Genomic DNA, 26,780 nt, shown 5'->3' on the forward strand with positions numbered 1-26,780 from the left:
TCTGACCGTCCGTTTCGTCGATCTTCTTATTCCATTTTAATTTCCACCGTTGATTATATATACATATTCTCCCTCTTCTTTTTGGATGCATTGTCTCCATCTTGATTCGATTTAAAAGGAAAGAAGAATAGAAGCCCAACGCAAAGGAGGAGGAGGCAGTCGGGAACGACGACATGGGTCAGTGCTCCGCCAAGAACATCGCAGTCGCCATGGACGCCGATGCCGACGGCGGAGACGACCACCGCCGCCCCCAATCACCTCCAACCGCTTCCGCCCCTGCCGCTGCCTCCGGGATGACCCCCGCCAGGAGCACCGTCACCCCTGCAGGATACTCCTCATCCGCCGGGTCCTGGCCCAGTCCTTACCCCCGGAGCGCCGCCGGCAGCCCGCTACCCCCCGGGGTCGCATCGTCTCCGGCGAGTTCCACGCCCCGGAGGTTCTTTCGCCGCCCCCCGTCGCCGGCGAAGCACATCAAGGCGTCCCTCGCCAAGCGCTTCGGCCGTCCCAAGCCCAACGAGGGACCCATCCCCGAGGACGGCGGCGGCGTCGTTGTGGGGCAGGCTGAAGGGGAGCGGCTGCTGGATAAGAGCTTCGGGTACGAGAAGAACTTTAGGGCCAAGTACGAGGTCGGGAAGGAGGTGGGGAAGGGGCATTTCGGCCATACATGCTTGGCGATCGCGAAGAAGGGGGAGCTCAAGGGTCAGCTCGTGGCCGTCAAGATCATCTCCAAAGCTAAGGTGCGGTGGTATGTCAAGGGGGGCGTTTTGCCTCCATCACTTTCCATATTTTGTATGATCACTTTAATACTCGGTAATGTCCTAAAGACTTCTGTTGCTTTTGCGATCATTCACAACCTTTATTGCATTCTGATCCTTATCAATTATCTTTTTGTTGTTGATTCTGGATCTTGTTTTCAAGAACTTATGGAGTCCACATTGCTACAATCTTTGTTTATTGAGATGACGTTTGTGTATTTTGCATTCTTACTCCGGTGATTTTTTGCTATGATGATAAGCGTGCACGACTTCATAATTAATTTAGAAAGGATGTATTATCTTCTCTACTGTGACGCCATTATTGTTTCTGTTTGTTGACTATGAGAAGACATCAGAGGTTCTGAATGAGTGCTTATCCTACTTTGTCGACTCCTGCATATTTTGAATTTTGATATTGCATGATTCTGTATTTGTCTACATAGAGAATGCAGTTATACATTAAATCTAATGCACTTGATAGCAGTTGAATTTTTTTCATTAATTTATGTATATAATTGCTATGATGATGATCCAGACTAATCAATGAAATCTTTATATCTTTTGAATGGTTATGCCAAATTGCTAGGGAGTACAGTGACTTTGTATTTGCACTTTGCTCTGATGTAGTAAAACTACTATGAATGATATGTCCTGTGAATGTTGTTAATATTGTGTGTTGTGTGGTCTTGAATTCTATGGCATTAATGTTTTTTACTAGAACCCAAGCAATGGAAAAAGGTAAACATTTGTTATTAACCATAGTGCACCCCAAAAGACATTTTCAGTTTTTCCACATTTACCAGATTATTTGCTACTGTGATTTGATATTATAAGCAAAATAATGTTTTACATCTACACCATTATGGAGCTGAGATCTCTAAGAAACTTAATCAATAATATGCTCAAAGTTTTATTATACTACTACCAGCATAATGACTTAGATATGTGGTTATTTTTTTGATTCTTTTTTATGATTTTTCTATTGCTGAATATAATCGGTCAATCAGTTTGGAATTTATTTTGCTAGAGTTGACTAATTTTAGATAGCTATGCGATCCTGATTTTGGTTGAGGACTCCTAGATTCTTAGAATATCTGCACTTAAGGGCTACAAAGCTATGTGATAACTACTTAATGGCTGATTATTATGCTCTCTCTGTTCTATTTTGATTCTTTTTTATAATTTCTAATAGTGAACTTAAGGTATTAATTGAAAATCAGTTAGAAATATATTTGGCTAGAATAGAAACTGAATAGTGACAAGAATTCCAGCAATCTCTAGCTTCCTCTCTCTCTCTCTTCCTTTCCTCCTCCCCCCCCCCCCCCCCCCCACCCCAGGCCCCCTGAGGTACTTCCTCAACGTCTTAGGTGCCTCTTATTTATTAACTCTATTTTCATTTTGTCATACTCATCATTGTTCTTTTCCTGTTTGGTTTCTCTTCTTGGATCCAAACTTGGTACAATTAGCTCAATCTTTCTTGTTATTTTCTTATATAGATAAGCTTCTCTCCTATTAGTTTTGCACCAAAATATATTAACATGGGACCAGAATCACTAAAGGAATAGAATAGAATTCTAATAAGACCTCCTCATCTGCATTGTTGGAAATAATATCTATATGCTTCTTATTACTGTCATATTGCTAAACCTTCTCATTTGGAGGTCAATGCTTCTCTTGCCAATTTTGGTAATTTTTTTAAAGACTCAATAAGGGTTTCGCCAAATTGCTTGTGTGGTAATTCATTTACTTATCCAACATCTTTGACAGATGACGACAGCAATATCGATTGAAGATGTTCGTAGGGAAGTAAAGATCTTGAAATCTTTATCTGGGCATGCAAATCTGGTCAAATTTTATGAAGCATATGAGGATGATCTTAATATCTACATAGTTATGGAGTACGTGTCCTATTCACTTACTTTTAGTATGCTGTTTCTGTATTTTGATTTAGTTAATACATGTATTAACTAACATGCACAACCTTGTGTTAGCTAAATGCTTGCATATTGAGATTTGGGGGTTCAACGTGCTTAACTAAAATTATTTATTACACAATGGTTGGAAACTATCTGGATATGCTTTGTTCTGTAATTACATATGACTGGAGATTAATTCGAAAATAATTTCTTCTCATTCTGATCATTGTCTTTTGATCAGATTATGTGAAGGTGGAGAGTTATTAGATAGAATTTTATCCAGGTAATTTATGTTTTATCTGAATGCGATTTGCTTCTGTAACATTTAAATGCTCATGAAAAAGATACATCCTGTGATTTGCTGCAGAGGTGGAAAGTACGCAGAGAAAGATGCTAAAATTATTGTCATGCAAATGTTGAGTGTAATTGCCTTCTGTCATCTTCAAGGCATTGTTCATCGTGACTTAAAGCCAGAGGTCTGCTTCATGGTCTATTTCTGAATCATGTACTTACTGCTGTCTGAAAGTGAATTTTTATAGTGTGTTTTTCTAATTTCACACGTTATCTTAGCTGATCACAAATTTCATCTGATTTTTGCAGAATTTTCTATTCACTACAAGGGATGAAAATGCTCCCATGAAGCTCATCGATTTTGGTCTTTCTGATTTTATCCGACCTGGTATTTACTGGTTGAATAGTATAAGTTTTTCTCTTGCTCAGGATTTTGAACTGATACTTCCTTTTGACAAGTCTCTATGCTGTGTAATTTTCTTTTTAGCACTTAGTACCACATTTGTATCATATTTGCGACATTAATGCTAAAATGTTTTGTAGCCTTCTAGTGTTTCAGTGTGATCTTTAGCTGGCATGATACTGATGGGAAAGGCTATGCTATTTTAAAGTTATCTTGTAATAAATATATTCTCCATTCTAAAGTTGTGCATTGTTGTTCTGAGACATCTATTTGTTGAAAACAATTTATTATTATTTTTGTATGAGCTATTTTTTCTTCATATCAGGATCTCAGAACTCAATAAAAATTTGCAAATGTTCGTCACATGGCATATACTTCATATACAAGCAGCCACATGCATTAAATCAAGAACAACATAAACCCTGCACATCGTATGTAATTAAAAATTAAATTGTTGTTCTGTCTTAAAGTGTGGACCTATGATCTTCATTATGACTTCATATATCTTGCAATGGGGTTGATTTTGTGGTTTCATTTGCAGATGAAAGGTTAAATGATATTGTTGGCAGTGCATACTATGTTGCCCCTGAAGTTCTACATAGATCATACAGCACAGAAGCAGACATGTGGAGCATTGGTGTTATAACATATATATTATTATGTGGTAGTAGACCCTTCTGGGCACGGACAGAATCAGGAATTTTCCGTGCTGTCCTGAGAGCTGATCCTAATTTTGATGATTCACCTTGGTCTGCAGTATCTGCAGAAGCCAAAGAGTTCGTAAGAAGGCTTCTGAATAAGGATTATAGAAAAAGAGTGTCTGCTGCAAAAGCTTTAAGTATGTAGTTTGCTCCATGTCCTGTTCCTTTGTTTGTTTGACCAATCAGTTCAAAATTTCTAGGTTTAAATTTATAATGACATCTAACTTACCTCTTAAAATTTGTAAAGTCTTATCAAAACTATTAAATAATGGAAGTTATTTCACTATTTTCCTTTTGCAAGATGGATGGTCAAATCCTTGTCTACTCGATTCTAATAAGCATTTCTGTGGCAGCTCACCCTTGGTTTCGAGGTGAGCAGTGGCAGGTCCCTCTGGATATACTAGTCTATAAGTCAGTCAAGGCCTACCTTCGCATCACTCCATTCAAACGTGCTGCACTAAAGGTTCTCTCTCATTCTAGGTTCAAATTCATAATCTGGATAGAATTGATCTTTTTTCTGTTGGCATTTCACATTCTTTTTGTTTCTTTTTTCTTTACAACATATGTGAGAATTATGATACATCATATGTGAAAATATGAGATTCTATATTTTTTAGCAACTAACATGCATATCTTAAGTAGCACTAGTATAACACTATGTTTGATGATGATATTTTCCTTTTCTATTACCACTTCTCAAATGCATATGCTAATGGAATACAGCAAAATCTACATTTGTTCAAAGATGTTTTTTCTTTCTGAAAGTGGACACCAAAGATTGGCAAGTTGAAAGGTTATATTTGGCAAGGCATATACTGTTAAAATAGAACTTGCAATGGATTCCTTTTTCCATCCGCTTTCAGAGGTAGTAAACATGTCTGCATTGTTTTCACAATTTATGTTAATTTTCTTTCTAGTTTTTCTTTGTAAAATGTAAAATAAACTTTTATTTGTCAACCCAAGTTTTACATGTTAGGTTGTGCTAGTCGGAGTTGTTAGGTTTCCTGTAACTATTTCATGCTTCTCTGGATGCATTACATGCTCTGAAGCATTGGCACCTCAAAATGTCTTGGAGTACTTAATTCGTGTGATATACTTTGTGCTCATATCTATGTCGACTTATCATATCTTACATTATCTACATAAGACCTCTAATTATATAGGATATAGGCTGTATGTATATCTTATGGACTTGTGGAATAGCATAATTTCCTTAATTCCTGGAAAACAGAATAAATATTATTGGATGGTTCAGAAAGGATTTTCTTATGAATAATTTCTTCATGTATGTGATATTTCTAAATTATGTGTTATGTATGTTAATATATAAATTACAACAATATATGCTTTCTATACATATATAAAATTGTAACCAAGGAGTGCCATGTCCCAGTTTTGAAAGATCTGCCGTGTTGGTTCTGTTGTATGTTTGTCTCCATGCTGCACACTTTCCTGAAGCTGAGAACTAGTTTATTATGTTCTGATGTTTGTATCCTAAGTGGTTTAATTTGTATATATTTTATTACACTACAATTTATTGGTGACCATAATCCTCATTCCTTAATAAATCTTTTGCCTCTGTATGTTGTGCTTGGTTCAATCAGTTGGATCATACCTACAGAGTATGTGTTTGTTTCACAATTTACTCTACTGTGAATATTTCCCCGAGCTGTTTCTGCCTTGTCAAAATAGCCATTGGGTAAATTTGAAGTTCTGTTGGTAATAAGCACCAGAAGGATTTTGGCTGAAGTGCTACAATTGAGGTCTCCAGCATACTGGCTAGATTATATTCTTTCCTAATGGCCTTTAGTTATATAGTGTTCATGGGACGCCCAATTGCTTGATGACAGAGTGAAATCAATGTCATATTGTAGCTATTTATGAATCTTTATAACTATAATTCCCTTTTCTGTTAGTTAAACCTACGGACATTGTTGCTGGTTTTGTTAAATAGGTTCTTCTGGGATGGGACAATATGAATGAATATCTTGATGATATTTTCTAACCGACCTTTTTGCTAACTTTTAATGGATATCTGCTATTTGGTTTTATTTGTCTGATATATGCAAGCTGGTTTGAAATTGAAGAAAGATGCTATGTGAACCGTTGGTGAATATTCATTTTAACCTTTTCCCTCCTTTACAGGCACTGTCGAAGGCTCTAACCGACGATGAGCTCATGTATATAAGATGTCAATTCAATTTATTGGATCCAAATAATGATGGTTACATTTCTCTTGAACATCTTAAAAAGGTTAGTTCTTTGATTCATTTTATCCTATAAATCTGCTAATTGTGTGTAGGTTTAGTGGGGGATGAGTAACAAAAGTTGTTTTGCACTGACATGGGATGGAGTAGTGGGGGCTGTAGTGCGAATAGTAATTTTGATATTTATATGCATAAGAAGGTATAGCCATCTGTTTTCTGGGATTGATGAATTAAATACCTTTCTATGGTTGCACACTGCCAATTTTAGGGTAGATTGTTTGAAGTTGTAAAGATGATTGGAATTTTAATAAAAAATTTATAAGGTTTTAAATTCAGCAGAACAATGGTGTCTGAAATGTACACACACGATATTGACCAACCTATATAGAGACGTGGTCCGCCCACTTTTCCTAGACATGCCACAAAACCCTTGCCAATCTCTGAGACTGACAGGGGTTGCACCTAAGACCATGCAAATTTGTTCTAGGCTTTTAATTCTGTCATCAATTGATGCAGGCTCTCTGGCGCAATTCAACTGATGCTATGAAGGAATCCAGGATTCCTGATATCTTGAATGCAGTAAGACATTTGCTCTCCTCTGTCTTCAGTTAAGATGTTCTTGCGAGAGGCTTACATGTAAATACTACTCATGTTGTCATTTTACATTCCACATGAATTTCTGTCATTGATCCTCAAATTTAAATGAAACTTCTTCGTTGATAAAGGTAATCTTGATGCCTTGTTGTAACATGTCATGAGATTATTTTATTGGTGTACAGAACAGCAGTACATACTGGCCTTACTATAGATAGGGTAAACTCACTTTATTTGTTTGAAAATTGCATCAAATAAATATTTTCAGGTTTAGCATTTGCAGAACTTCATACCTTTTCAGCCTTTTTTTTCATGCATGTAGAGGATGCACACTTAAAAATGTCACCCTTTGAGAATTCATATCCCATGAAAAAAAATCTCTTGTAGAAACTAAATTATCTTTAAGTTAACAGACAGAAGGTCAGATGATAATTTGCTTTGGATATTTAATATTTGTTTAGAACAAATCTTGAATTCTGTAGTGAAGGTGAGATTTTGTAGCAGTGTTGTTCTATAAAACTTTACTGGCCTCTTTTTATTTTTTTATTTTTTCTTAACATGAATATTATGGCCCAGTTTCCCACTCTCATTATGCAACTTTGATTTCTGGTTTGTAACAAGAAAAAGTTCTCGTTTTCTACTTTCATGTTCATGTGAGCGAACTTGTTATTGACAAATCAGTTGGAGCCACTCTCATATAGAAGGATGGACTTCGAAGAGTTTTGTGCTGCCACAATCAGCCCTTATCAGCTTGAGGCTTTGGAAGAATGGGAACAGATGGCAACTACAGCTTTTCGATACTTTGAGGAAGAAGGCAATCGAGTTATCTCTGTCGTGGAACTTGCACAGGTATTGACATCATGACTTTTTGCAAGAGGGTTATCTTTTGTGTTACAGATCATGTTACATACCTTTGCAGGAAATGAACCTTGCCCCAGCGGCCTATTCTATGGTGCGTGACTGGATACGACATGCAGATGGAAAGCTCAGTTTTCTTGGTTACACCAAATTTTTGCATGGTGTGACGATACGCAGCTCCAAAACAAGATACGACAATTGAACTCAAAATCACAATTCATCTTAATTGTTTTTGTTCATGTCATTCATCCTATATGGAATTTTGCATGTTTTTTTGGTTGATCTTTTTTGTTGTGTTCTTTTTATAATTTTGTAGAAAATGTGTTGTACAAAACGATTGTCATAATCAATTGCAAATGTGCTTATATGGGTTCATCTATGAATCGGCTAAAGAACTCGATGAAGCAAATTCATCGATCCATAGAACCGTCATACCATCAATAATTAAGATTGTATTCTTTTCTCTAAGCTTGGTCGAATGGATTTTTTTTAAGGTTTGACAGATTATTTTGGTATGCATTTAGTCGTTTCACAACTTCACCTTAAGGAACAATGCTTGACAATTATGTGGATTTCTCTGTACTAACTAGTTAGTTAGTATGATACATTTCTTGTAACGTAGTTTCAATATCTTAATTTCAACTTGCCATGTTTATTACTGTGACTAATAAATCCATTCTTTGTAGTTAGTATTTCATAAATACAAATTTGTTCCATCTTGGGTGAATTATTGAAAAAACCTTTTTCTTTGAGAAATTTTTATAAAATGTTTCTAACTTTGAAAGATTCTCATAAAGCATCTATTATTGTGTGAAAAGATTAATTTACTTTTATCTCCATCGAATTCAGTATTGCCTTTGTCTTGTGTCACCTTCACGGGCCTTATCGGACCCGCCTCGCTCATGAGAGAGGGGGTGTGATGACGATGGTCCCTGTCGACCTTGTGCAACAGAGGGGACATGGCAACGTCCCTTATGAATAGAGCAGGATTCAATGGGTTCCATGAAAGGTAATAATGACTCATATTCCTTACGCACAAGAGAATATTATATGAGATCGTCATTGTCATCCATTGCGTAGGAGTGAAGATGGCAATAGGTTTGACGATGCAAAAGGAAGAGGATGCGATAGTGGAGGTAGAGTCCATAAGCAAAATAATTATTTATGAAAAAAATATTTTACAAGAATTTTAAATTTTTAAAACATAATATATTATTATTATTAATTATTATATCATAAACATCATTAATATTGGTCTCAAGTCTGAATAAAAAAGATGAATTAAATCACCGACAATCAATATAAAAAAAATATATCAAATCTTATAATTAAAACTTGTCGGTTGTTATCTCGTATTCTGCAATATGTATGCTTTTAGAAACAAACGTTTGTTTTATGTTGCTATTAACTGAGAATTGAAAGCAGAATCCACACCCACACTGTTTGTTCTATAATGGCAACACCAACATTCAGTAGGAATATAGTTTACACAACCATTCTGATTGTTGACACCCAGACAATGTCACAGGTTGCATAACCCTGCACTTCTTCTCTACCTATCACCGACCATCTCAAAGAGTCTCCGGTGAGCAAAATTGAGATGCAATCCAAAGAGCGCACAACCTAAAATACAAATTAGAGCATACACAAAAAAAAAAACAGAGCGACAAAGGAAAGATCTCTCGGCAGCTACTGCTGCGTGGAGGGGTCAGCAGTCCAGTAAGTCTTGACCGCCACCAGTATCTTCTCCGGGTTGAAAGGTCCGCTTTCATGGTCGATGATCTGGTTGTTCCATCTCATCCCATCTGTGATCGCCTGCACCTTGGTGAGCACCTCCACCGTGTCGCGAACGATCACCGTCCCCTCCGGCCTCAGTATCCTGTCCATCTCCAGGAGGATGTAGGTAATGTCGCACCTGCACACCACCTCCCAAATCAGCCTCTAATGGGTTTCTTCCTTCGAGAAGATGGGCTGCACGACGACACGGCCCTCTTTACCTGTCCTGATAGATGCTGAAGACACCGTCGGCGTGGATGAGGTCGTACGTCCGAGGATAAGTGGAGAAGGCCTCACACCAGTCCTGATACGTTCCGATGAATCCCCGCTCGTAGATGACGCCGAGGGTGTCTTGGTTGGAGCTTGCAGGCACCACGTTCATCACCCACACGGGATACTTCACCAGAGCCGCCGCGAATCCACCCAAGTTGGCGTTCATGTCCATCACGTTCCGGTACCGCCCTTTGGGCAACGGCAGGATGATCTTCTTGTAGTGTGTCACCCGCTCCTTCCACATCGCGTTGTCTTCTTCGAATTTCCTGGAGTCCAGCCCGGGGATTGTGCCCCTGCTTATTCTCGGCGGGACGGCGAATGCCCTCTCGGGCCATTTCTCGAGCACCTCGCCTGCGACTTCATCTGGGCTGCTCACCTCCGGCATTGGGGTTATGCAGGCCTCCATCTTCTTGTACCTGCAAAAGGGTATCGTCGGCACGGTTGGGGTGTGGAGCTCACGTGGTGTGGTGCAGTGAGTTCGATTCCTACCAGCCAGCATCGGCGTTGTCCTTCTTGCAAATCTGGGGCGTCGTCTCGTAGATCTTTCGGCTTTCGATGCATTCCATGTGGTTGAATGGCTTCTGCCAGATCGCGAGATCCTCCTTCTCGATATATTTCTTCCAGCACAGCCGCTTCGCGACTTCCTCGATCGAGTCCTGCTCGTTCTTGAGGTCTTCTTGAGTTCTTTCCCAGCCTTGGTAGTACTTCTTCCAGTGGATTGGAGGACCGGACAGAATCCAGAACCCTCCTGGTCTTAGAACTCGATCCACCTCGATCAGATACAGACCATCTGAGACAAACATTTTCTCCGGTTCAGAATCCAAGGTCGTTGCACATGTAACTGTTGTTCGTTGGAATGTCGATTAGGTTCCGTGACGACTTACCGAAAGCGTGCCAAGGAATCAGACACCGGGAACAGTGAGCCATGTCGAAAGCTCGAGCGGGATACGGCAGCCTCTGCGTGGCCATAACTCCGATCATGGCCGGAACTCCGCGCTCCAGAGCGAACTGCACCTGCGCTTCATGTGTGTCTCTCGGGGCGAACGACATCGTCACGATGTCCCTCCTCAAAAGATATGCACCCCAACTGGCGACCTCCGAGACGGAAACAGAGAAGGACGACACGTCTCAGTGATCGGAGAGATCGGTACAGAACGAGGAGGAGGAGGAGGAAGAAGATGGGGGGGGGGGGGGGGGGCCTTACTCCGCAGCCCGTGTCGATGGCGGTCCTGATGCTGCCGTCGGTCAGGGAGATGAGCGCATTTATGTCGTCGATGTAAGCGTCGGCACCGCGTGGGAACATGGTGCCGCCGCCGGGGAACCTGAACCGGTCGCCGTCCACCTGGATCCAGTTCTGCACGGCCTTCTCGATGCTGAGCTCCTTGTGGGGGATGTTGTCGTACCAGGCGTAGTCTCTGCTCTGCGGCCACTTGAATGGCGTCTTGTACTTGGGCGGAGCAGGGATGAGACACCGGATGAGCTCGTCGTTGCCGGGGCAGTGCCGCTCCCGGTACACCAGCATCGCCCTCTCGAACCTCCTTCCCCTGGTTCGATCGTGGCAAGGCGTGTACTCGCTGAAGTTTAGGTCACAAGGCGGAAACTTGTCGTTCGTCGCCGGCGTCACGTTGAGGTTCGACTCGTGGTGAGCGTCGAAATCGAGAACCGCATTGGTGGATGACGAGCCACCGGGGCGCAGACAGGGACAGTCGCATCCGGCATTGGTGGCCAGGTTGGAGGTGGGGTCGAGGGTGGGCGGAGTGGTGTTCTGCCAAGCTCCAAGGATGTAGAACGTGATGCAGAGACCGACGACGACCAAGACGTAGGTGACGCTCCATCTGTTCGAATCCAGCTGATGGATCTTGGGAGACCCAGTATTGTCTCTGGCCATCAGACCTGTTAGATAAAAGTCAACCAGAGAGAAGCAGCAGTTGAAAGTCAGACAGCTCCACAGTAGAAAGAGGCAAAAAGAGAAATAAGGGTATCTATTGAATAGAAATTAATTCCTACACGGAATCGTTTGGCTTCAGACAAGCAGAGATCAAACACAAAGCGTAGATCTCATACAAACTTATCAAGATAGATTCATCTATACGCATTTAAGAGGAAACAACAAGCACTGTTTGGACGAGGAGGCATGAGGATGATGACACCATCACAGATGAAGAGACAATGTAAACTAGAGAATGTTTTTTGCATGGCAGAAATGTGGAGAAACAAAGGCAGCAAAAAATTAGCAAGAATTCATTGGAGAATCAATCACATCTAACCATCAGAGATGCAGAAGAACAAACAATGGAAAGGTGAAAACATGGGCAGACCTGAACAAGCTGCGTGTCCACCACCTTCTCTTCGGTCCTCCGATCTCTCTTCTGCACACACCCTGCGTTCATGACAGGAAGCGTAGTGAACATGGAGAAGAGCCTCTCGGCTTGCAATGGTTTGGTTACCTGAGATGAAGGAGAACGTAGATCACAGCTGCTTTCAATGCTTCTCTCCTTTGACACACTGCTTTCGTTGTGTGTTTCTTGTTTTCCTGGTCTTTATCTAGAGGCTCGGCATGTATGGATTCGGTCTAAGCAACCAAATTATAGAAGTCACCAGCGCTGCTTTTGCGGAGAATTACCTGCCCCAAATTACTCTCTCTCTCTCTCTCTCTCTCTTTGTGAGACACACACATGATGATCTCTGTGGTTTAGCTTCAGACTAAGTTTGTGGTGTTTAACAAGATGTCTGTAGTGCTCCACGTATCGTAGCATTGACGTGTGTCTGTAGTGCCAATGATATCCCATACCAACGGTTCGGTTAAATTAGCACCATATAATTCTCTCTCTCTCTCTCTCTCCTGGGTGATGACATATGACAGTAATTCTTGATTGAGTGCGTTCGTATCAGATGCGCCTAAAGCTCCAGAGCATTCAAAATCACTTTGTTGACTTTGTTGTCGCACTTTGGCATTGGAAAGAATGGCTTTTGGGACAAGCAGATGCCACAGTACTACTACATGTCTTTGTTGTATGGCCATGTCTTTCCCGGTTAGATTCTGGTCCAGCTTGAGGAAAAGTCAGCTTCTTCTTCTGCCCTCCCACTGAGTGCGCATTCCAATAACACTTGATTTCCCAATCCATCTTAGTTGGGTGCAGCATTCGCATTTATAGTTCTTGATGCTCTTGCATGTGCCTTTCAGCATATTGGATCTAAGGAGATGGACGAAGAATCAATGCTGTAAGGCCTACAAATAGATTGGGCTTCTGATTCGGACCTGATCCGATAGCTTGGCCCGAGGTTAAGTCAAGATGGTTGAGCCAGGTCAATTTGATGGATTGAATCATGAATTCAAAACTAAGTAGGTGGACAACGGGCAAAGATATTATTTGACAACAATAACAAAATCATAAAATCTCAATCAAGGTTCATCATTTCATGGGCTAGACCCATCTAGAAGATTTATCAAATCGATACATACCAATATATATCGATATACCGACACAATAAGTTAGAGCATGCCGACAAGGACTCAAACCATCCACATCTCAATTGCCAGTTAGACCAATGCGTATCACCCATACCATATTGACTCGGGCAGTACAAATAAAGGTTGATCTAGAGATCGCTTTGGATGACATTCTTATTTCCATTAAAAAGCTTCTTATCCTTTGGGTGTGTGCTTCCCATCCTCTCTTAAGAGTACAGCTAGAAATCTTTCTTTGGGTATAAATCGTGTTCACCCTAACAAAAGGAGAACTGTGCATTTTAAGTTCAATCCACTTAACACTTCTTCCCCTGCTGCTAACAGTTGTGAGTTCTCTAAGCCATTTTGTTTCAGCTACTCTGTCATCTTGCAGCAAAGTACAAAAATCTTTAAAACTTTTTCTGCAGATGTATCATGGTGTTGCTGTGTTCTTGGAATACATAGTTATAGTCACCCTTTGCTACTGAGTAAAAACACATTGTGAGCAGTGGATTTAATATTATCATACCTGTCAACAAAGGTCACCCACACAAAGTTTGAAGTAATCAACAAATCAAATGGATCCAATTAATACCAAAAACCATGTTCTTTACCTATAAAATGTATTGTATAGTGAAACTCTCACCTGGATTCATAAGCATTGATCTACTGCCTTCTGTGGCACACATGCAACTTTCCCGTACCTGTGTGATGGTCTCGAAATGGAAATCAGTAGAATAACTCCAACAGACGTATTATTAGATGCACCTCATACAAGTACAAGTAATTGTATTATAAATATACTAAAGCCAACAAAAGAAAACTGTGCATCCAACATGAATTCATGATGTCACTCTAGCAAAATATACTTTTCATACATGTCTCACGGACAATGATCATAAAAGAACCATATCTTGATGTTTACCACTTTAGTGCATAACTTGCATTCACATTTAACATTTTCAGTTGATAGGGAAGATGTTTGTACTTGTGCTTGGCTAAAACCCAGACTTAACAACAGAAGACAAGAAAATACTCATAAACAGATTCAAGTTCAACCATCGATCAGAATCAATATTCCCAAGGAATGCTTTAAAAATGACTTTATATATATTTATCAATTATTATATTATATTTTAAACATTGTCATAATTTTATAATATATTATTTGTATAAAGATATTATACTTATCTAACTAATGTATGAAGTTTACCACTAGAGAACACATTGTAGTTCTATTAGGCATAAGTAAATGATCTATAAGACCTAAAGAAAGGTTATTAGGTGAGTTCTTGGGTACCATTGCAAGAAATGTTGAGATCACATTTATAAATTTTAGGACGTGAAAACAAATGATTGACTCATTAAAAAAGAGATGATGAAAATCAAACGTATTTATTTCTTTGATCTAGTCATCATATGATATTAAACTAATGGTACTTATTTATCAATTAATATTTAAATACCTTTTGTAGATCAAGTTTTGATTATTCTTATATTCTAAACATGATAAGATGGATCTTACAATCAATCAATTAAAAATGAAAAAACTAGAAAAATGATATAAAGGCTAGAAGTTCAAAGTTTATGTCATATCACTTGAGTAATATTCTCGATAGAATTAGGAAAGATCAATGGACCAGTATTATTATTTATTGAAAATATAAAAAGGAACATATATATATTATACTTGAATTTATTCTCATCAAATATTTTAATAACATTTATGCATATCTATATATTTATTTTTATGCTGTTATAATGAATTTTATGGTACTCAAAGCTTACTTTCTGAAAATTTAGTAAGAAAAATAAAATCAATAGATGAAAGCAAAAAAGCATCCTCACAAATTCACAGGAAGGTAAAGAAAACTTTAATAAATTTTAATGTATTTTATATTTACAGATGATACTATCTGTTTATTAGAAAGCTAAAAATAAGTGAGATTAACCGATCTTCAATTTCTAATAAATTAAATCAAAAAAATATCATAGTTATTTGTATCTTCCCATAAATGTTCTTCCTAAAGTTTAGGATATTTTTTTCTTTTGATTTATTGATTTTATCCCTCTTACTTAAATTTTGAATACATAAGCTTCATAAAATTAATTTAAAAAATTGTATACAATAATTAATATTTATATACACATAATGATACCAGTTTTTTTTATTGAGATGAATTTGAAGCATTATATATCTATGTCTTGTCAGATTTCCAATAAATAATAAGACTAGCTCATTGATCCCTACTAAGTCTGTCGATAAAATTATTAATGATATAATATTAACAGTTAGCTATCATATCTTTTAAATCATTTTCCGAGTTTCTTTATTTTAAATAAATTGATTATAATATCCACTCAGTCATGTATGAAATATGATAGTATTTAAACATTATCTACAAAATGTTATTGGATACATCAATCAATAAATAATTCCTATTATTACTAGATCAAAGTAATAAATAACTTCACAGCTTCCATCATCCTTCTTTAATTGAATTATTATTTTTTATATCTTAAATTCATAAGTGCCATCTCAGTAATTCTAGCAATAGCAACCAAAAACTAACTAATAAACATCTTTAATTATTTGCTTGTATCTGAAGAGCTACTCTTCAGTGTTAAATGAGTAAACGACTGTGGTGTTTTTTTCCTATATAATCCATCTTAACAATATAATAAAATCAAGACAAAGTTAATCTAATTTAGCAGTTGATAAATCTATAATTAAAATATATAGTAGTCAGTTTGAAAGCATTCTCTTGAAAATGCTCATTGTCATCAACCATGAGTTTGAATTTGTATGAATATTCCTTGATATCTTATCTAGTTAAACTTGGACTTAAAATAATAATTACATGTATGCATATATGGAACTTAAGAATTGGATTGACAACACCAAAGAAAATAACATTAATCCAAGTAAAAAAATATATATGAACTAAAAATTAATGTCATAAAAGACACTATTCACCATAATATGCTATCTTAGTTGCATCAAGTTTTTTTGCTCCAAGTGAAACAAGTTATCAACTTTTTTGCAGAATTCAAGGTATATACGCCCCTGCTTTGTGTGATAAAGAAGATATACCAATCAAATCCAAACAAACATTATTGTCAAAGAAATCATCCAATTAAACGATTTCGCTAAAAAGCATATCCTAATTCATGGTTGTCTAATATCTTCTTGTTCTGGTAAGAAAGCCACAGCCTTCTTTCTCAAATTCTAATTAAGATGTATAAAACGAAATAAAACACATGTTAAATTCAATTGTAGGTAAGCGGGGAATGAGATTTTGCCTTTTTGCAATTGCAGCCTTCCAAAGCTTTCATGCACTGTCATCAACTAAAGTGAAAGAGAAAGGTTAGGAATAGAATGAGAGCTTTCAATTACTTGTAGACTCCTCTTCACAGACTAATGTTTAAGTTATCTCGTAAACACATATATACTAAACAAAATGATGATACACATATGCAAGTAAAAATTCAGGATCGATGGCCGAAATCTCAGAAAAGACACTGCTCACAAAAAGGAAAAAATAGTTGATTGTCTGTACCTCTGATCACGTTGTCTACGAAGGAATCTACATATTCCATTCTTCGCAGTGCGGCGTTCATCAGGAAACCCTAACATATTCTTCTTTGCAATCTAAAGAAACAAAGATTAAAATAATAAACTAATTAGAGTATTTACCTGAAGTTCTTCAACTCGTCGTCGACGACGGATCCGAATGCATCAGCTGGCATCGAAGAGGCGAAAGAACAGAGCGATGAACGGGGAGATGCGGCTAGGCAAACGTTTTCTTGTTCTTTAATAGCTATTATTTACGAGACATTTATAACTACGATTTTTAAACGTCTTAGTAAAAAAAAAACACTCAAATTAAAAAAATATATTATTTTAAAAAACAATTTAACAGTTTTTTTTTCATAAATGATGATTTTATCTCTCATCATCATTATTGATACGAGATGTTTTGGAAGACCAGACACGTCACTGCTGAAGCTACACGCCAAGTCTGATGCTACTCCTCACGTCCCAGACACAGCGATCGGTCAAAAGTCTCGTCCTGCCCTTCCAGGGTCAGAGGTCACGCGCTGTCGACCCCTGTACAATAGTATAAAACCCTTGGCCAACCTCCCGCTAAGATGGTCGAGAAAAAAATAATCCACCCCACACTGACTTGCTCGTCGGAGGGGTCATAGTCGGGGATCACTCGGCGAGGGTCATTTTTACAGGCAGACAACCACCCGCGAGCAGCGAGCGTCTCAATCCGGGAATTGCCACCCAACGTAAGAAAGAGAGCCGTCAATTGGTTCGGATCCCGACCAACGCCAACCAGCATACCTTTCCGAGGGCACGACCACCTCACGAAGACGAGCTGCCAACCACCCTAGAAACGAAGAGACGTAGGTTGGCATACACGATGCCCGGATCGACACACTAAAGAACGTGGATCAACACCCCGTCGCGAGGGCCCGGTTGACCTCGGAGTCTAGCTCAGTCAACAGAAGGCTCTCGACATCGACCCGTGAACCAAGTCGTGCTGACTCATCAACCACAGTATACTTGTTCGTTAACATCTATCACTAACTAATTGAGCCTTAACTACTTGTGCCTCTGTTTTTGCCTAAAGAGCCTTAACTACCTGTACCTTCGATATTAGTCGCCTTCACGAGCAAACCCTTGGTTGCCTCCACCCAAGCTAAACTATATATGTAACTAAGGCTCGAAATTAAGAGTATTGGTTGAGTAAAATCACTATTTATAAAAAAATATTCTACGAAATTTTTTGAAAATAATAACAATCGATGATTTTTTTTATTTTTAAATTAGAGGGGTTTTTTTTAATCTATACATTAAAATAACAGTTTAATTAGATCATAGAGAAAAAAAAAGGAAAAAGAAAAGGAGAACCGGATTCGATCCTTTAATTTGATCGATTAAGTTGTAGAACTGAGATCCGACGGTTCAAGCGGTGTTGACTGTTGACCGAGGACTGAGGATCCCGAAGAAAGAGTCCGAGGTCAACAAGTAGGAAGTCGGTTGACTGGCCGCGATCTCTGACGCCCATCGTCATCGTTATCGCCACCTCCGCTTCTAAGCCTTCGCTATACGCGTCATCAGCCTCCGCCACCACCAAGCTCGCACCAGGCGTATTCCTCCTTGTTCACACTTCACCACTGACACACTTCGTATGGTAAACCCTCTCCGCGCGTGCCAATGCGACCGCCTCATCCTCCCCCCTGTGGCACGCTGAGGCTATTGCTAAATGAAAGCTCAAATGTACGGGACTGGAATTGCCTGTTGCTCGGCTGCCATGGTCGTCTTCAACTTTTGTCTCTGCTTTTTACGGTCAGCGAGAACATGGCCTGCAATTATTTACCATCTCAATAAAAGGATTTCAAAACAATCATCGTGAAGAAATCTTTAGCTAATCTACAGATCGGAATTTGAGTACTTAAATCATCTAATTATGTAATTGCGAGTTGGATCTCACAAACCACTAAAGGGTGTCCGAGGACAACATCATCTTAACGTTAATATACATTTTACTTATCGTATTAGAGTTCAGAGTCAAACATGGATGATCGAAAATTTTGAATCCCTCTTATTTAGGATGTATCGAACCATGCAAAAATTACATCAAGGCATGCCTGATTAACTCCGAATCATAAGTTACCACGTGGAGGCACAATCAGCACAGGAAGTGGAGCTCAACCAACAATGCAACCACTTATGCTAAGTTATAATAAATTATTCACATAGAAATATTTTACCTATATCCCAAAATATTCCTAATTTTTCATCTTAGAATTAACTTAAGTATTAGAAGAATCAGCACTTCACTCGATCTTGGTATTCATGCATGTCAATATTGATCAAAATAATACCGAGCTATTAGGGTATTAGCTCACATGGCATTGTAATGTCAATTATATGGTGCTAGGGTATTGGTTACATAGCAGATAGACATTAGCCACGTAGAGCTAAGGTATCAATCACATAACATTAGGGTATTAGTCATATAATACGAAAGTACTGATCATGTGTTGGTATCGTGTCGATCATGTCATCATTTCTCATATCAAGTAGAACTGATGATCAAGAGATACAATCAACTAAACAAATTTTTATTTATGTTTTAAATATCTTTTAATATTGGCATAGTTTCACATAATAGAGTATGTGGAAAATCTGATGAAAGCACTGAAATTTCCTTTTATGCATCTCATTTTAAATATCCTTTTTCCTCGAAACAAAAACTGAAAAATGCATTTGAAAAAGAAAGCAAATCATATTTTCCAGTATGCAGTGGGAACGCGTGGACTCGTAAAAAGCAAGTCCACTGTTTTCTTCTTAGGAGTCGACCAGTCCTCATCACCACAGTAATGATCCCAAGAGAAAACTTACCCCGTCAAACTTGGAATTGTCCGCACCTGCTCCCTTAGTCCAAGCGTGTTCTTCATCCACACCCACAAGAAAATTACATAGTTAATTTTGATTTGAGTTTCAATTTAATTGCCCAGTCAAATGCATTCTTCTCCACGCTACCATCTAATGAACCCTGACTTCCTCTCTCCCTCTCTCTCTCTCTCTCTCTCTCTCTCTCTCTCTCTATATATATATATATATATATATAGACATATAAGTCCTCAAATATCAAGGGCGAGTAGTGCTGATCCAAATAGAAGAGAGAGAGAGGTGATTTAGAATGAGAAGGTTTGGTGGTATTGTCCTCGTTGCAGTTGCGGTGCTGCTGGGGATGGCAAGTGTGCTTTGCATTCCTGCGACAATGGATCATGGTGTTCCTGTGGTGGGGAGGAAGCTCCTGGAGGCCACACCTCAGCAGCCGCTCATCCATGCAAGTTCAAGAGATCAACCAGTTCCTCCGTCACCTATGACTAATGGTATTATAACACAGTCTGTGCCACCTCCACCTCTGTAATCTGCACCATCTGCTTGACCCATAAACATGTTCTTGTTCACGTACCCTTGAATCTAAAGATGACGATGAAAGATCCGTTTGTTGCTTTGTAAACATCTCAAGCCGATGTCGCTTGTCACTGTTCCACTGTATTCCAAACTATCTTAGTGTTATGAACTCCAAGATTGAGACTGCTGTATTCTAAATTAAGGTTGTCAGCTGACATAGACAAACATGTCCTCTTTCTTGCACAAACCCCAAACAGAGAAGAAATTGGAAAAGAAAGAGAGAATGACAGTACTTTGGCTGGAGCATGTTTCTGTAATCTCCATGGGCGATTTTTTCTTCTATTTCGACCTTTTCATCCAGTTGTTTATACAGGAAACAAGTTTGTAGCTGAACAAAAAAGCTATCTTGCTTGCTTCGTACTCCAACTACAAGCAAGTTTGTCATAGGTCTGTCGATACAACTGCAATGATCGACATTGTGCACACAGTATGTACCATCTCAAAATCACATGTTGAACACCACCTAATCACAAGTTGATTGACTCCACATTAAGTACATGTTAGAATTAAACTTATCAAAGTGAAAAAGAGTTCTATCAAAAGAGTCGAACACATTAAAGGTCTATAAAAAAATAAATTAAATTAATTATTAATTCATAAAAAGAGTCTTTTGAAGAAAAAAGATTCATATTAGATATAATAAATATAATGTATTCATGAAAACTATATAAACCGAATGTGTTGTCTCACGAAAGATATATAGTTTGTAGTGAGTTTCTTTTACACAAAATAAAGAATATTATGTTTTGTCTTTAATCTTCCTTATGGGATAGCTCTATCTCTCCTTATCTATTTCAATATTTGATATCAAAGCTAGGTTAAGTCATTGCCTCTTCCTCAAGTACTTTCCAATTTCAAATCTCTAAATTGATTAAAAAAATATATGATATATGTTATATTCAAATGAAAGTTTTTCTATGCTCCCAAGATATATGAGAGTTTATAAAAGATAAATTTATTAAACCAAGTCCAGTAGAAGAAGGAGAAATAAATAAAGAAATAACAAAATAAATTAAAGATCATAGGAAGAAGGAGAAAAAAAACTTTGTTCAAGATTTACTAAGGGCTTGATAATACAATGTTCGAGATCATCGCTCCAACAAAGACTTCAAAAGAGATTTGAGAAATATTTCAAAAAGTATTCGGTTGTCTTGATAAGATAAAAAAGTTTTATCTATAAGTTTTACAAACTAAGTTTGAAAAATTACAACAAGATACTTCAAAATCTATTTTTGATCACTTTTTAAAAATAATTTATATTATTCATTGAATGAGAAAAAATGATAAACAAATAAGTGATTAAAGAGTAATATAAAAAATACTAAAATCTCTAGATCTAAAGTTTGATTTTACTACTATAGCAATCGAAGAGTTTAAAGACTTAGAACAAATATCTTTAGAACAACTAATAGGTTCTCTTCAAGTTCGTGAACAAAGGCTTAAAATATATATATATATATATATATATATATATATATATATATATATATATATATATATATATATATATAAAATACTATAAATTAAGCTTACTTTTAGAACAAAAGTGAACAAAATCTCAAAGATGAAGAGGTCAATAGACAAAGAGGAAAAGGTGATAAAAATAAGATCAATTAAGAATCTTAAAACAATAAAAGTGATAAAGAAAATTCTAGTCAAAGAGATCAAAGTTATAATCGAGGACATGATAGAAAATTTAAAAGATTTAAAATGTAATGTTATATTTACAAAAGGTATGGACACTACTATTTTGAATGTTATTATAATCTTAACAATCAAGGTAATAAAACAAATTTTGTTAAGAAAGAAGAGAAGAATAAAAATCTTATTTTGCTCATGACTAATGATAATTTGAAAGAAGATTAGTCAATGACATGATATCTAGATACATGAGCTTTAAATCATATATGTGGCATTAAAGAACTTTTTTTCAAAATAGATACAAGTTATTATGATAACATTAAATTTGGTAATCTATCTCAAACACTAATAAAAGGGGTAAATTTTTTCTTAGACTTAATAATGGAAAAAATTATACATTTCAGAAGTTTATTATTCTAATATGAAAAATAATATTATGAGTTTGGGGCAATTGCTTGAAAAAGTTTATGATATTAAGATGAAATATATGACTCTTATATTCGAAGAAAACATTAATCTCACATGTAAAAATGATGAAGAACAAAATATTTCCTCTACATTTATACATTTTTTATTAGTCAAATTATTTTAAAACTGATATTGACGATAATTCTACATTATGATTTCTTAGATATGCTCACTTAAATTTTGAGGCTTTAAAGCATCTAGAGAAATATAATATGATAATTAAATTATCAAGAATTGATCACCATCAAAGTTATATGAAGTGTGTCGTAGGTATACAAGAAAAAAAATCTTTGAAATTAAAAAGAATAATAAAAATATGATATTGACTTGATCTGGTGCACTCTGATGTTTGTGGTCCTACTAATCCAGTATCACTTGGAGGAAGCAGGTATTTTCTTATCTTTACTGATGATCATAGTGATAAAACTTTGGTGTACATGTTAAAGAAAAAGAAAAAAGTTTTAAGTAAATTTAAAGAATTTAAGAATTTAATTGAATGTTTAAGAACTGATAAGTGTGGTGAATATATATCAAATAAATTTATTTTTTTATAGAGATAATAAAATTTTATATTAATTCACCATGTCGTATACACATCAACAAAATGATACCTCAAAAAGAAAATATATGATTACACTTAATATGGTCCTATGCACGTTAAAAGAAAGAAGAATTCCTAAAGAATTTTCAAGAGATGTTCTTGCTTGTGCAGAGCTTATTTATTTAATAAGTTTCCAAGAAGACAAATTGGTAATGTTACACTAGAATAAATATGGAGCTTACATCATTTGAGAATTTTTTAGAAGCATTGTATTTGCTAAGATACTAGAAGAAAAGAGAATTAAACTTGAGGATAAAGATTAGAAATGCATAATATGCTGAGAATTCTAGTAGTTATAAACTCTATAATCCTATCATAAATAAAGTCATGATGTCAAGAAATGTTGAATTTGATCAACAATAGATTTTAAACAGTAAAAGTGATGAGCAACATAAGAGTCTTTGCCTAAATCGATCACCTAAATAGATTAGGTAATATTATTCAAGAATTCTGATTATAAAAAAGATTAGAATGATTCAAGAGCTATATGATGTGACCGGAAGAATAAATACTAACAATGATAAGTATTCTTTATTATCTTTGATATGATCAAATAACCTTCAAAAAAGCTGGTAGAGAAGAAAAATGATGACAAGCTATAAATGAGAAGATTCATGCTATCAACACAAAAATAAAATGCATAAAGAAATCTTTAAAACAAAAAGAAATACACAATGGTAGGTGAAAAAATATAAGGCCCGATTAGTTGCAAAGGGATACAAATAATAATATATGATCGATTATGAAAAAGTATTCTCACTAGTAACTCGATTGGAGATAGTAAGAATACTTATCTCCCTAGCAATTCAAATAAAATAAAAAAAATTTATAAATAGATATTAAATCAATATTTCTTAATGAATTTCTTAAAGAAAAAATATATATTCAATAATCCCCTAGTTTTATTATTCATGAGTAAGAAGACAAGATGTACAAGTTAAAGATGACTCTTTAAAGGCTTAAACAAACCTCACAAGTAAGAATTTCTTAAATAGATGCTTATTTTATTCAAAATAATATTTCTATATATCCAAATGAACATGCCCTTTGTATGAAATTTAATAGAGATATCCTATTTGTATGCATGTGTGTGATTGCTTTAATCTTTACAAGTAATAATATCTTTATGATTAAAAATTTTAAATATTTGATTAAGAAGGAATTTGAGATGATCAACTTGAGCCTAATGACTTATTTCCTCGGTATCTAAGTTATATAAGATAATAAAAAAATATTTATCTCATAAAAAAATTATGCAAAGAAGAACCTAAAGAAAATTTTCATAGAAGATTATCATCCTACTAATACACCTATGGAATATGACACCAAGTTGACGATGAAGGAAAACTAATTAAATGTTTAATTGTGATAAGTTGGATAACACAAACTATTAAAAGATGTTTGAAGATAATATAATAAGAGTGTTAATGTAAATTTTGATTGTCCGAATATTTTATTTTGCGCTTATACAACAGATGTTGAATCCCTTCACTTTAGCATATGCTAAACTTTACAAAAATTACATTGGGAGTATATGTGACAAAGTTCCTCCAATTCTTAAGTTACTCTTGACTGTGAGGTGTCAGCCAAATTTAGAGTTCATCAAAACTGAATGTATTAGAGATTGAGAATCTTAGAACTATAGGGAACATACCTGAGAAGACCTTTTATAGTATGATTTCAGAATATTTATGCTCAAAGATGTGTCTTAATATTAGAGACAAGTACACACCTTTCTTAATCGTTATGGAATTGTATCGTGTTATAAATCCAAAGAACGTGCAATGGTCATTAATGTGACTTGTAATGTTCATAGAGCGATACTAATTAATTATTAGTATTCTCCAGTATAGTATGCAGTGGGAATGCGTGGACTCTTAATAAGTTAACCCACTGTTTTCTTCTTAATAGGAGTCGACCAGTCCTCATCACCATAGTAATGATCCCAAGAGAAAATTGACTCCTTCAAACTTGGAATTGTCTGCACCTCTTCCCTTGGTCCAAGCGTGTGCTTTCCCACAAGAAAACTCTCGGCTATGAATCCATAAATAAGAGAGCAAAGGAGATGAGGACACAGTCGATCGAAGCGGCTGAGAAGTTTAGTGGGAGGTGATCGGAAATGGGAAGGTTCGCCTCTTTGCCCCTCGCTGCAGCCGTCGTCGTCGTCATCATGTTCATGGCCACCACTCATTTCATCTCTGCAACATCATACCATCCTCCTCCCATCAATCCCCACAAGCCAATGCTCGACGATAAGCAGACGTTTGCAAGCCTCAGAAGAGGGGGACAACTGCGTCCTCCGGCTCCTGCAACTCACGTGCCTTATAATGTTCGTCCAACGGTGACGCCGCCGCCACCGCGTCGTCGCTGATACTTGTCTATCTCTCACTCATTTGATGTGTTATTCCGATCTAGACATGCTTGGTGTTGTTGATGTTTGCTTGAAATCTATGGAGTCTGAGTAGTTTTGGTTCCTTGTTGGCATGCGAATACTGCACTATTGTTGTGTAAACGTAATGCCGCTTTGATGATAAATGCAGCTTTTGGTCTCTAATTCCGTAAATGATTCTGCAGCTTTTGGTCTCTAATTCTAGAAATGATTCGAGCAAGTTTGATATGTGTGGATCTATGAGCATGCATGCTTTGAGAATTTTTGTGATTATTATTATTATTATTATTATTATTATTATTATTATTATTATTATTATTATTATATCACCTACGAGTCTACAATTTTGTACAACAGAGGGCATTAAATTATTATCATTCCTCTATTTTTTTTCCTCATCCTCGTAATTCCCATCATGATCTCAATTATCATATAATATCTATTCCCAGAGTATTGGAATAAATCTTTTCTTGATGGGTTAAACAATTTAGAATTCTTCAATACTTTTATGGTTTTTTTCAATAATTACATTTAGCATGATAGTCCTATTTCAATTCAAAATTTTAGACCTCTGCTATATATATATATATATATATATATATATATATATATATATATATATATATATATATATATATATATATATATATATATATATAGCCCAGCCAAGTCTCCCATGTTTGCACCAGAAGACACATACAAGTCCTAGAGAGAGAAAGAGAGAGAAAGGGAGGTGATGTAGAATGAGAAGGTTTGCTGGTATTGTCCTTGTTGCAGTTGTGGTGCTTCTGGGGATGGCAAGTGTGCTTTGCATCCCTGCGACAATGGATCATGGTGTTCCTGTGCCGGGGAGGAAGCTCCTGGAGGCCACACCTCGGCAGCCGCTCACCCATGCAAGTTTAAGAGATCAACCAGGTCCTCCGTCACCTACGCATAATGTTGGTAAATTACAGTCTGTGCCACCTCCACCACCTATGCAGCCTGCTCCATCTGCTTGACCCATAAGCATGTTCCTGTCACGGACGCTTCAATCTAAAGATGAAGATGAAAGATCCGTTTGTTGCTCTGTAAACATCTCAAATTGAGGTCCCTTGTCACTTTTCCACGTATTAGTGTTATGAACTCCAAGAAGGAGACTGCTGTACACCATTTCGCGTTTCTGTGTGTGTGCATAGATATCTATGTAGTGACAGCTGAGAATAAAGAAAGAGAATCCAAACACTTCGTAATTGCTAAACTACCCATGTAAAATTGATGGCTATTATCTCTTTATTAGGGAAAGTATCAGATGAATTAATTAGAACTCGGAATTGCATCAGAGCAGGACATCCTACACTTGTCATTGGATTCGAGTTGCATTTTGGATTGCTCAGTAGCTCTAAAAGATTTGAGTTGAAACCTTTTTGTCGGATCTGGTCAATTACCAAAGTGGACAGAGAAGTGTTGAGCAACTCTGGAG

General features: G+C 36.7%; 2 protein-coding genes across 7 annotated transcripts; one reads left to right on the top strand and one right to left on the bottom strand.

Moving 5' to 3' along the window:
• The first annotated feature begins 106 nt into the window (after positions 1-106).
• On the top strand, positions 107-8,104 carry LOC103975775 (CDPK-related kinase 3). Of its 3 annotated transcripts, none has more exons than XM_009390854.3 (11): positions 107-737; positions 2,523-2,653; positions 2,913-2,954; positions 3,039-3,147; positions 3,272-3,350; positions 3,907-4,203; positions 4,420-4,529; positions 6,212-6,319; positions 6,790-6,852; positions 7,549-7,716; positions 7,787-8,104. In XM_009390854.3, exons 1-11 carry the CDS (start codon positions 174-176, stop codon positions 7,925-7,927), a joined length of 1,812 nt encoding a protein of 603 aa, XP_009389129.2. In that variant the 5' UTR covers positions 107-173; the 3' UTR covers positions 7,928-8,104. The 3 variants fall into 3 exon arrangements, with proteins under 3 accessions (XP_009389129.2, XP_018678501.2, XP_065031915.1); XM_065175843.1 differs by having other exon boundaries at positions 605-745; XM_018822956.2 differs by lacking the exon at positions 7,787-8,104 and having other exon boundaries at positions 6,790-6,909; positions 7,549-7,678.
• A 1,036-nt stretch (positions 8,105-9,140) lies between these two features.
• LOC135581774 (probable methyltransferase PMT17) lies at positions 9,141-14,726 on the bottom strand. 4 transcript variants are annotated; one of them, XM_065175846.1, is made up of 8 exons: positions 13,869-14,726; positions 12,222-13,602; positions 12,093-12,154; positions 10,979-11,667; positions 10,659-10,869; positions 10,264-10,564; positions 9,723-10,190; positions 9,141-9,640 (listed from the first exon to the last, which is right to left on the bottom strand). In XM_065175846.1, exons 4-8 carry the CDS (start codon positions 11,660-11,662, stop codon positions 9,415-9,417), a joined length of 1,890 nt encoding a protein of 629 aa, XP_065031918.1. In that variant the 5' UTR covers positions 11,663-11,667; positions 12,093-12,154; positions 12,222-13,602; positions 13,869-14,726; the 3' UTR covers positions 9,141-9,414. The 4 variants fall into 4 exon arrangements, with proteins under 4 accessions (XP_065031918.1, XP_065031916.1, XP_065031917.1 ...); XM_065175844.1 differs by having other exon boundaries at positions 12,222-13,751; XM_065175845.1 differs by lacking the exon at positions 13,869-14,726 and having other exon boundaries at positions 12,222-13,803.
• Positions 14,727-26,780: the final 12,054 nt, after the last annotated feature.

This window comes from Musa acuminata, chromosome BXJ1-4, assembly GCF_036884655.1.
Source record: "Musa acuminata AAA Group cultivar baxijiao chromosome BXJ1-4, Cavendish_Baxijiao_AAA, whole genome shotgun sequence".
Taxonomy (NCBI): domain Eukaryota; kingdom Viridiplantae; phylum Streptophyta; class Magnoliopsida; order Zingiberales; family Musaceae; genus Musa; species Musa acuminata.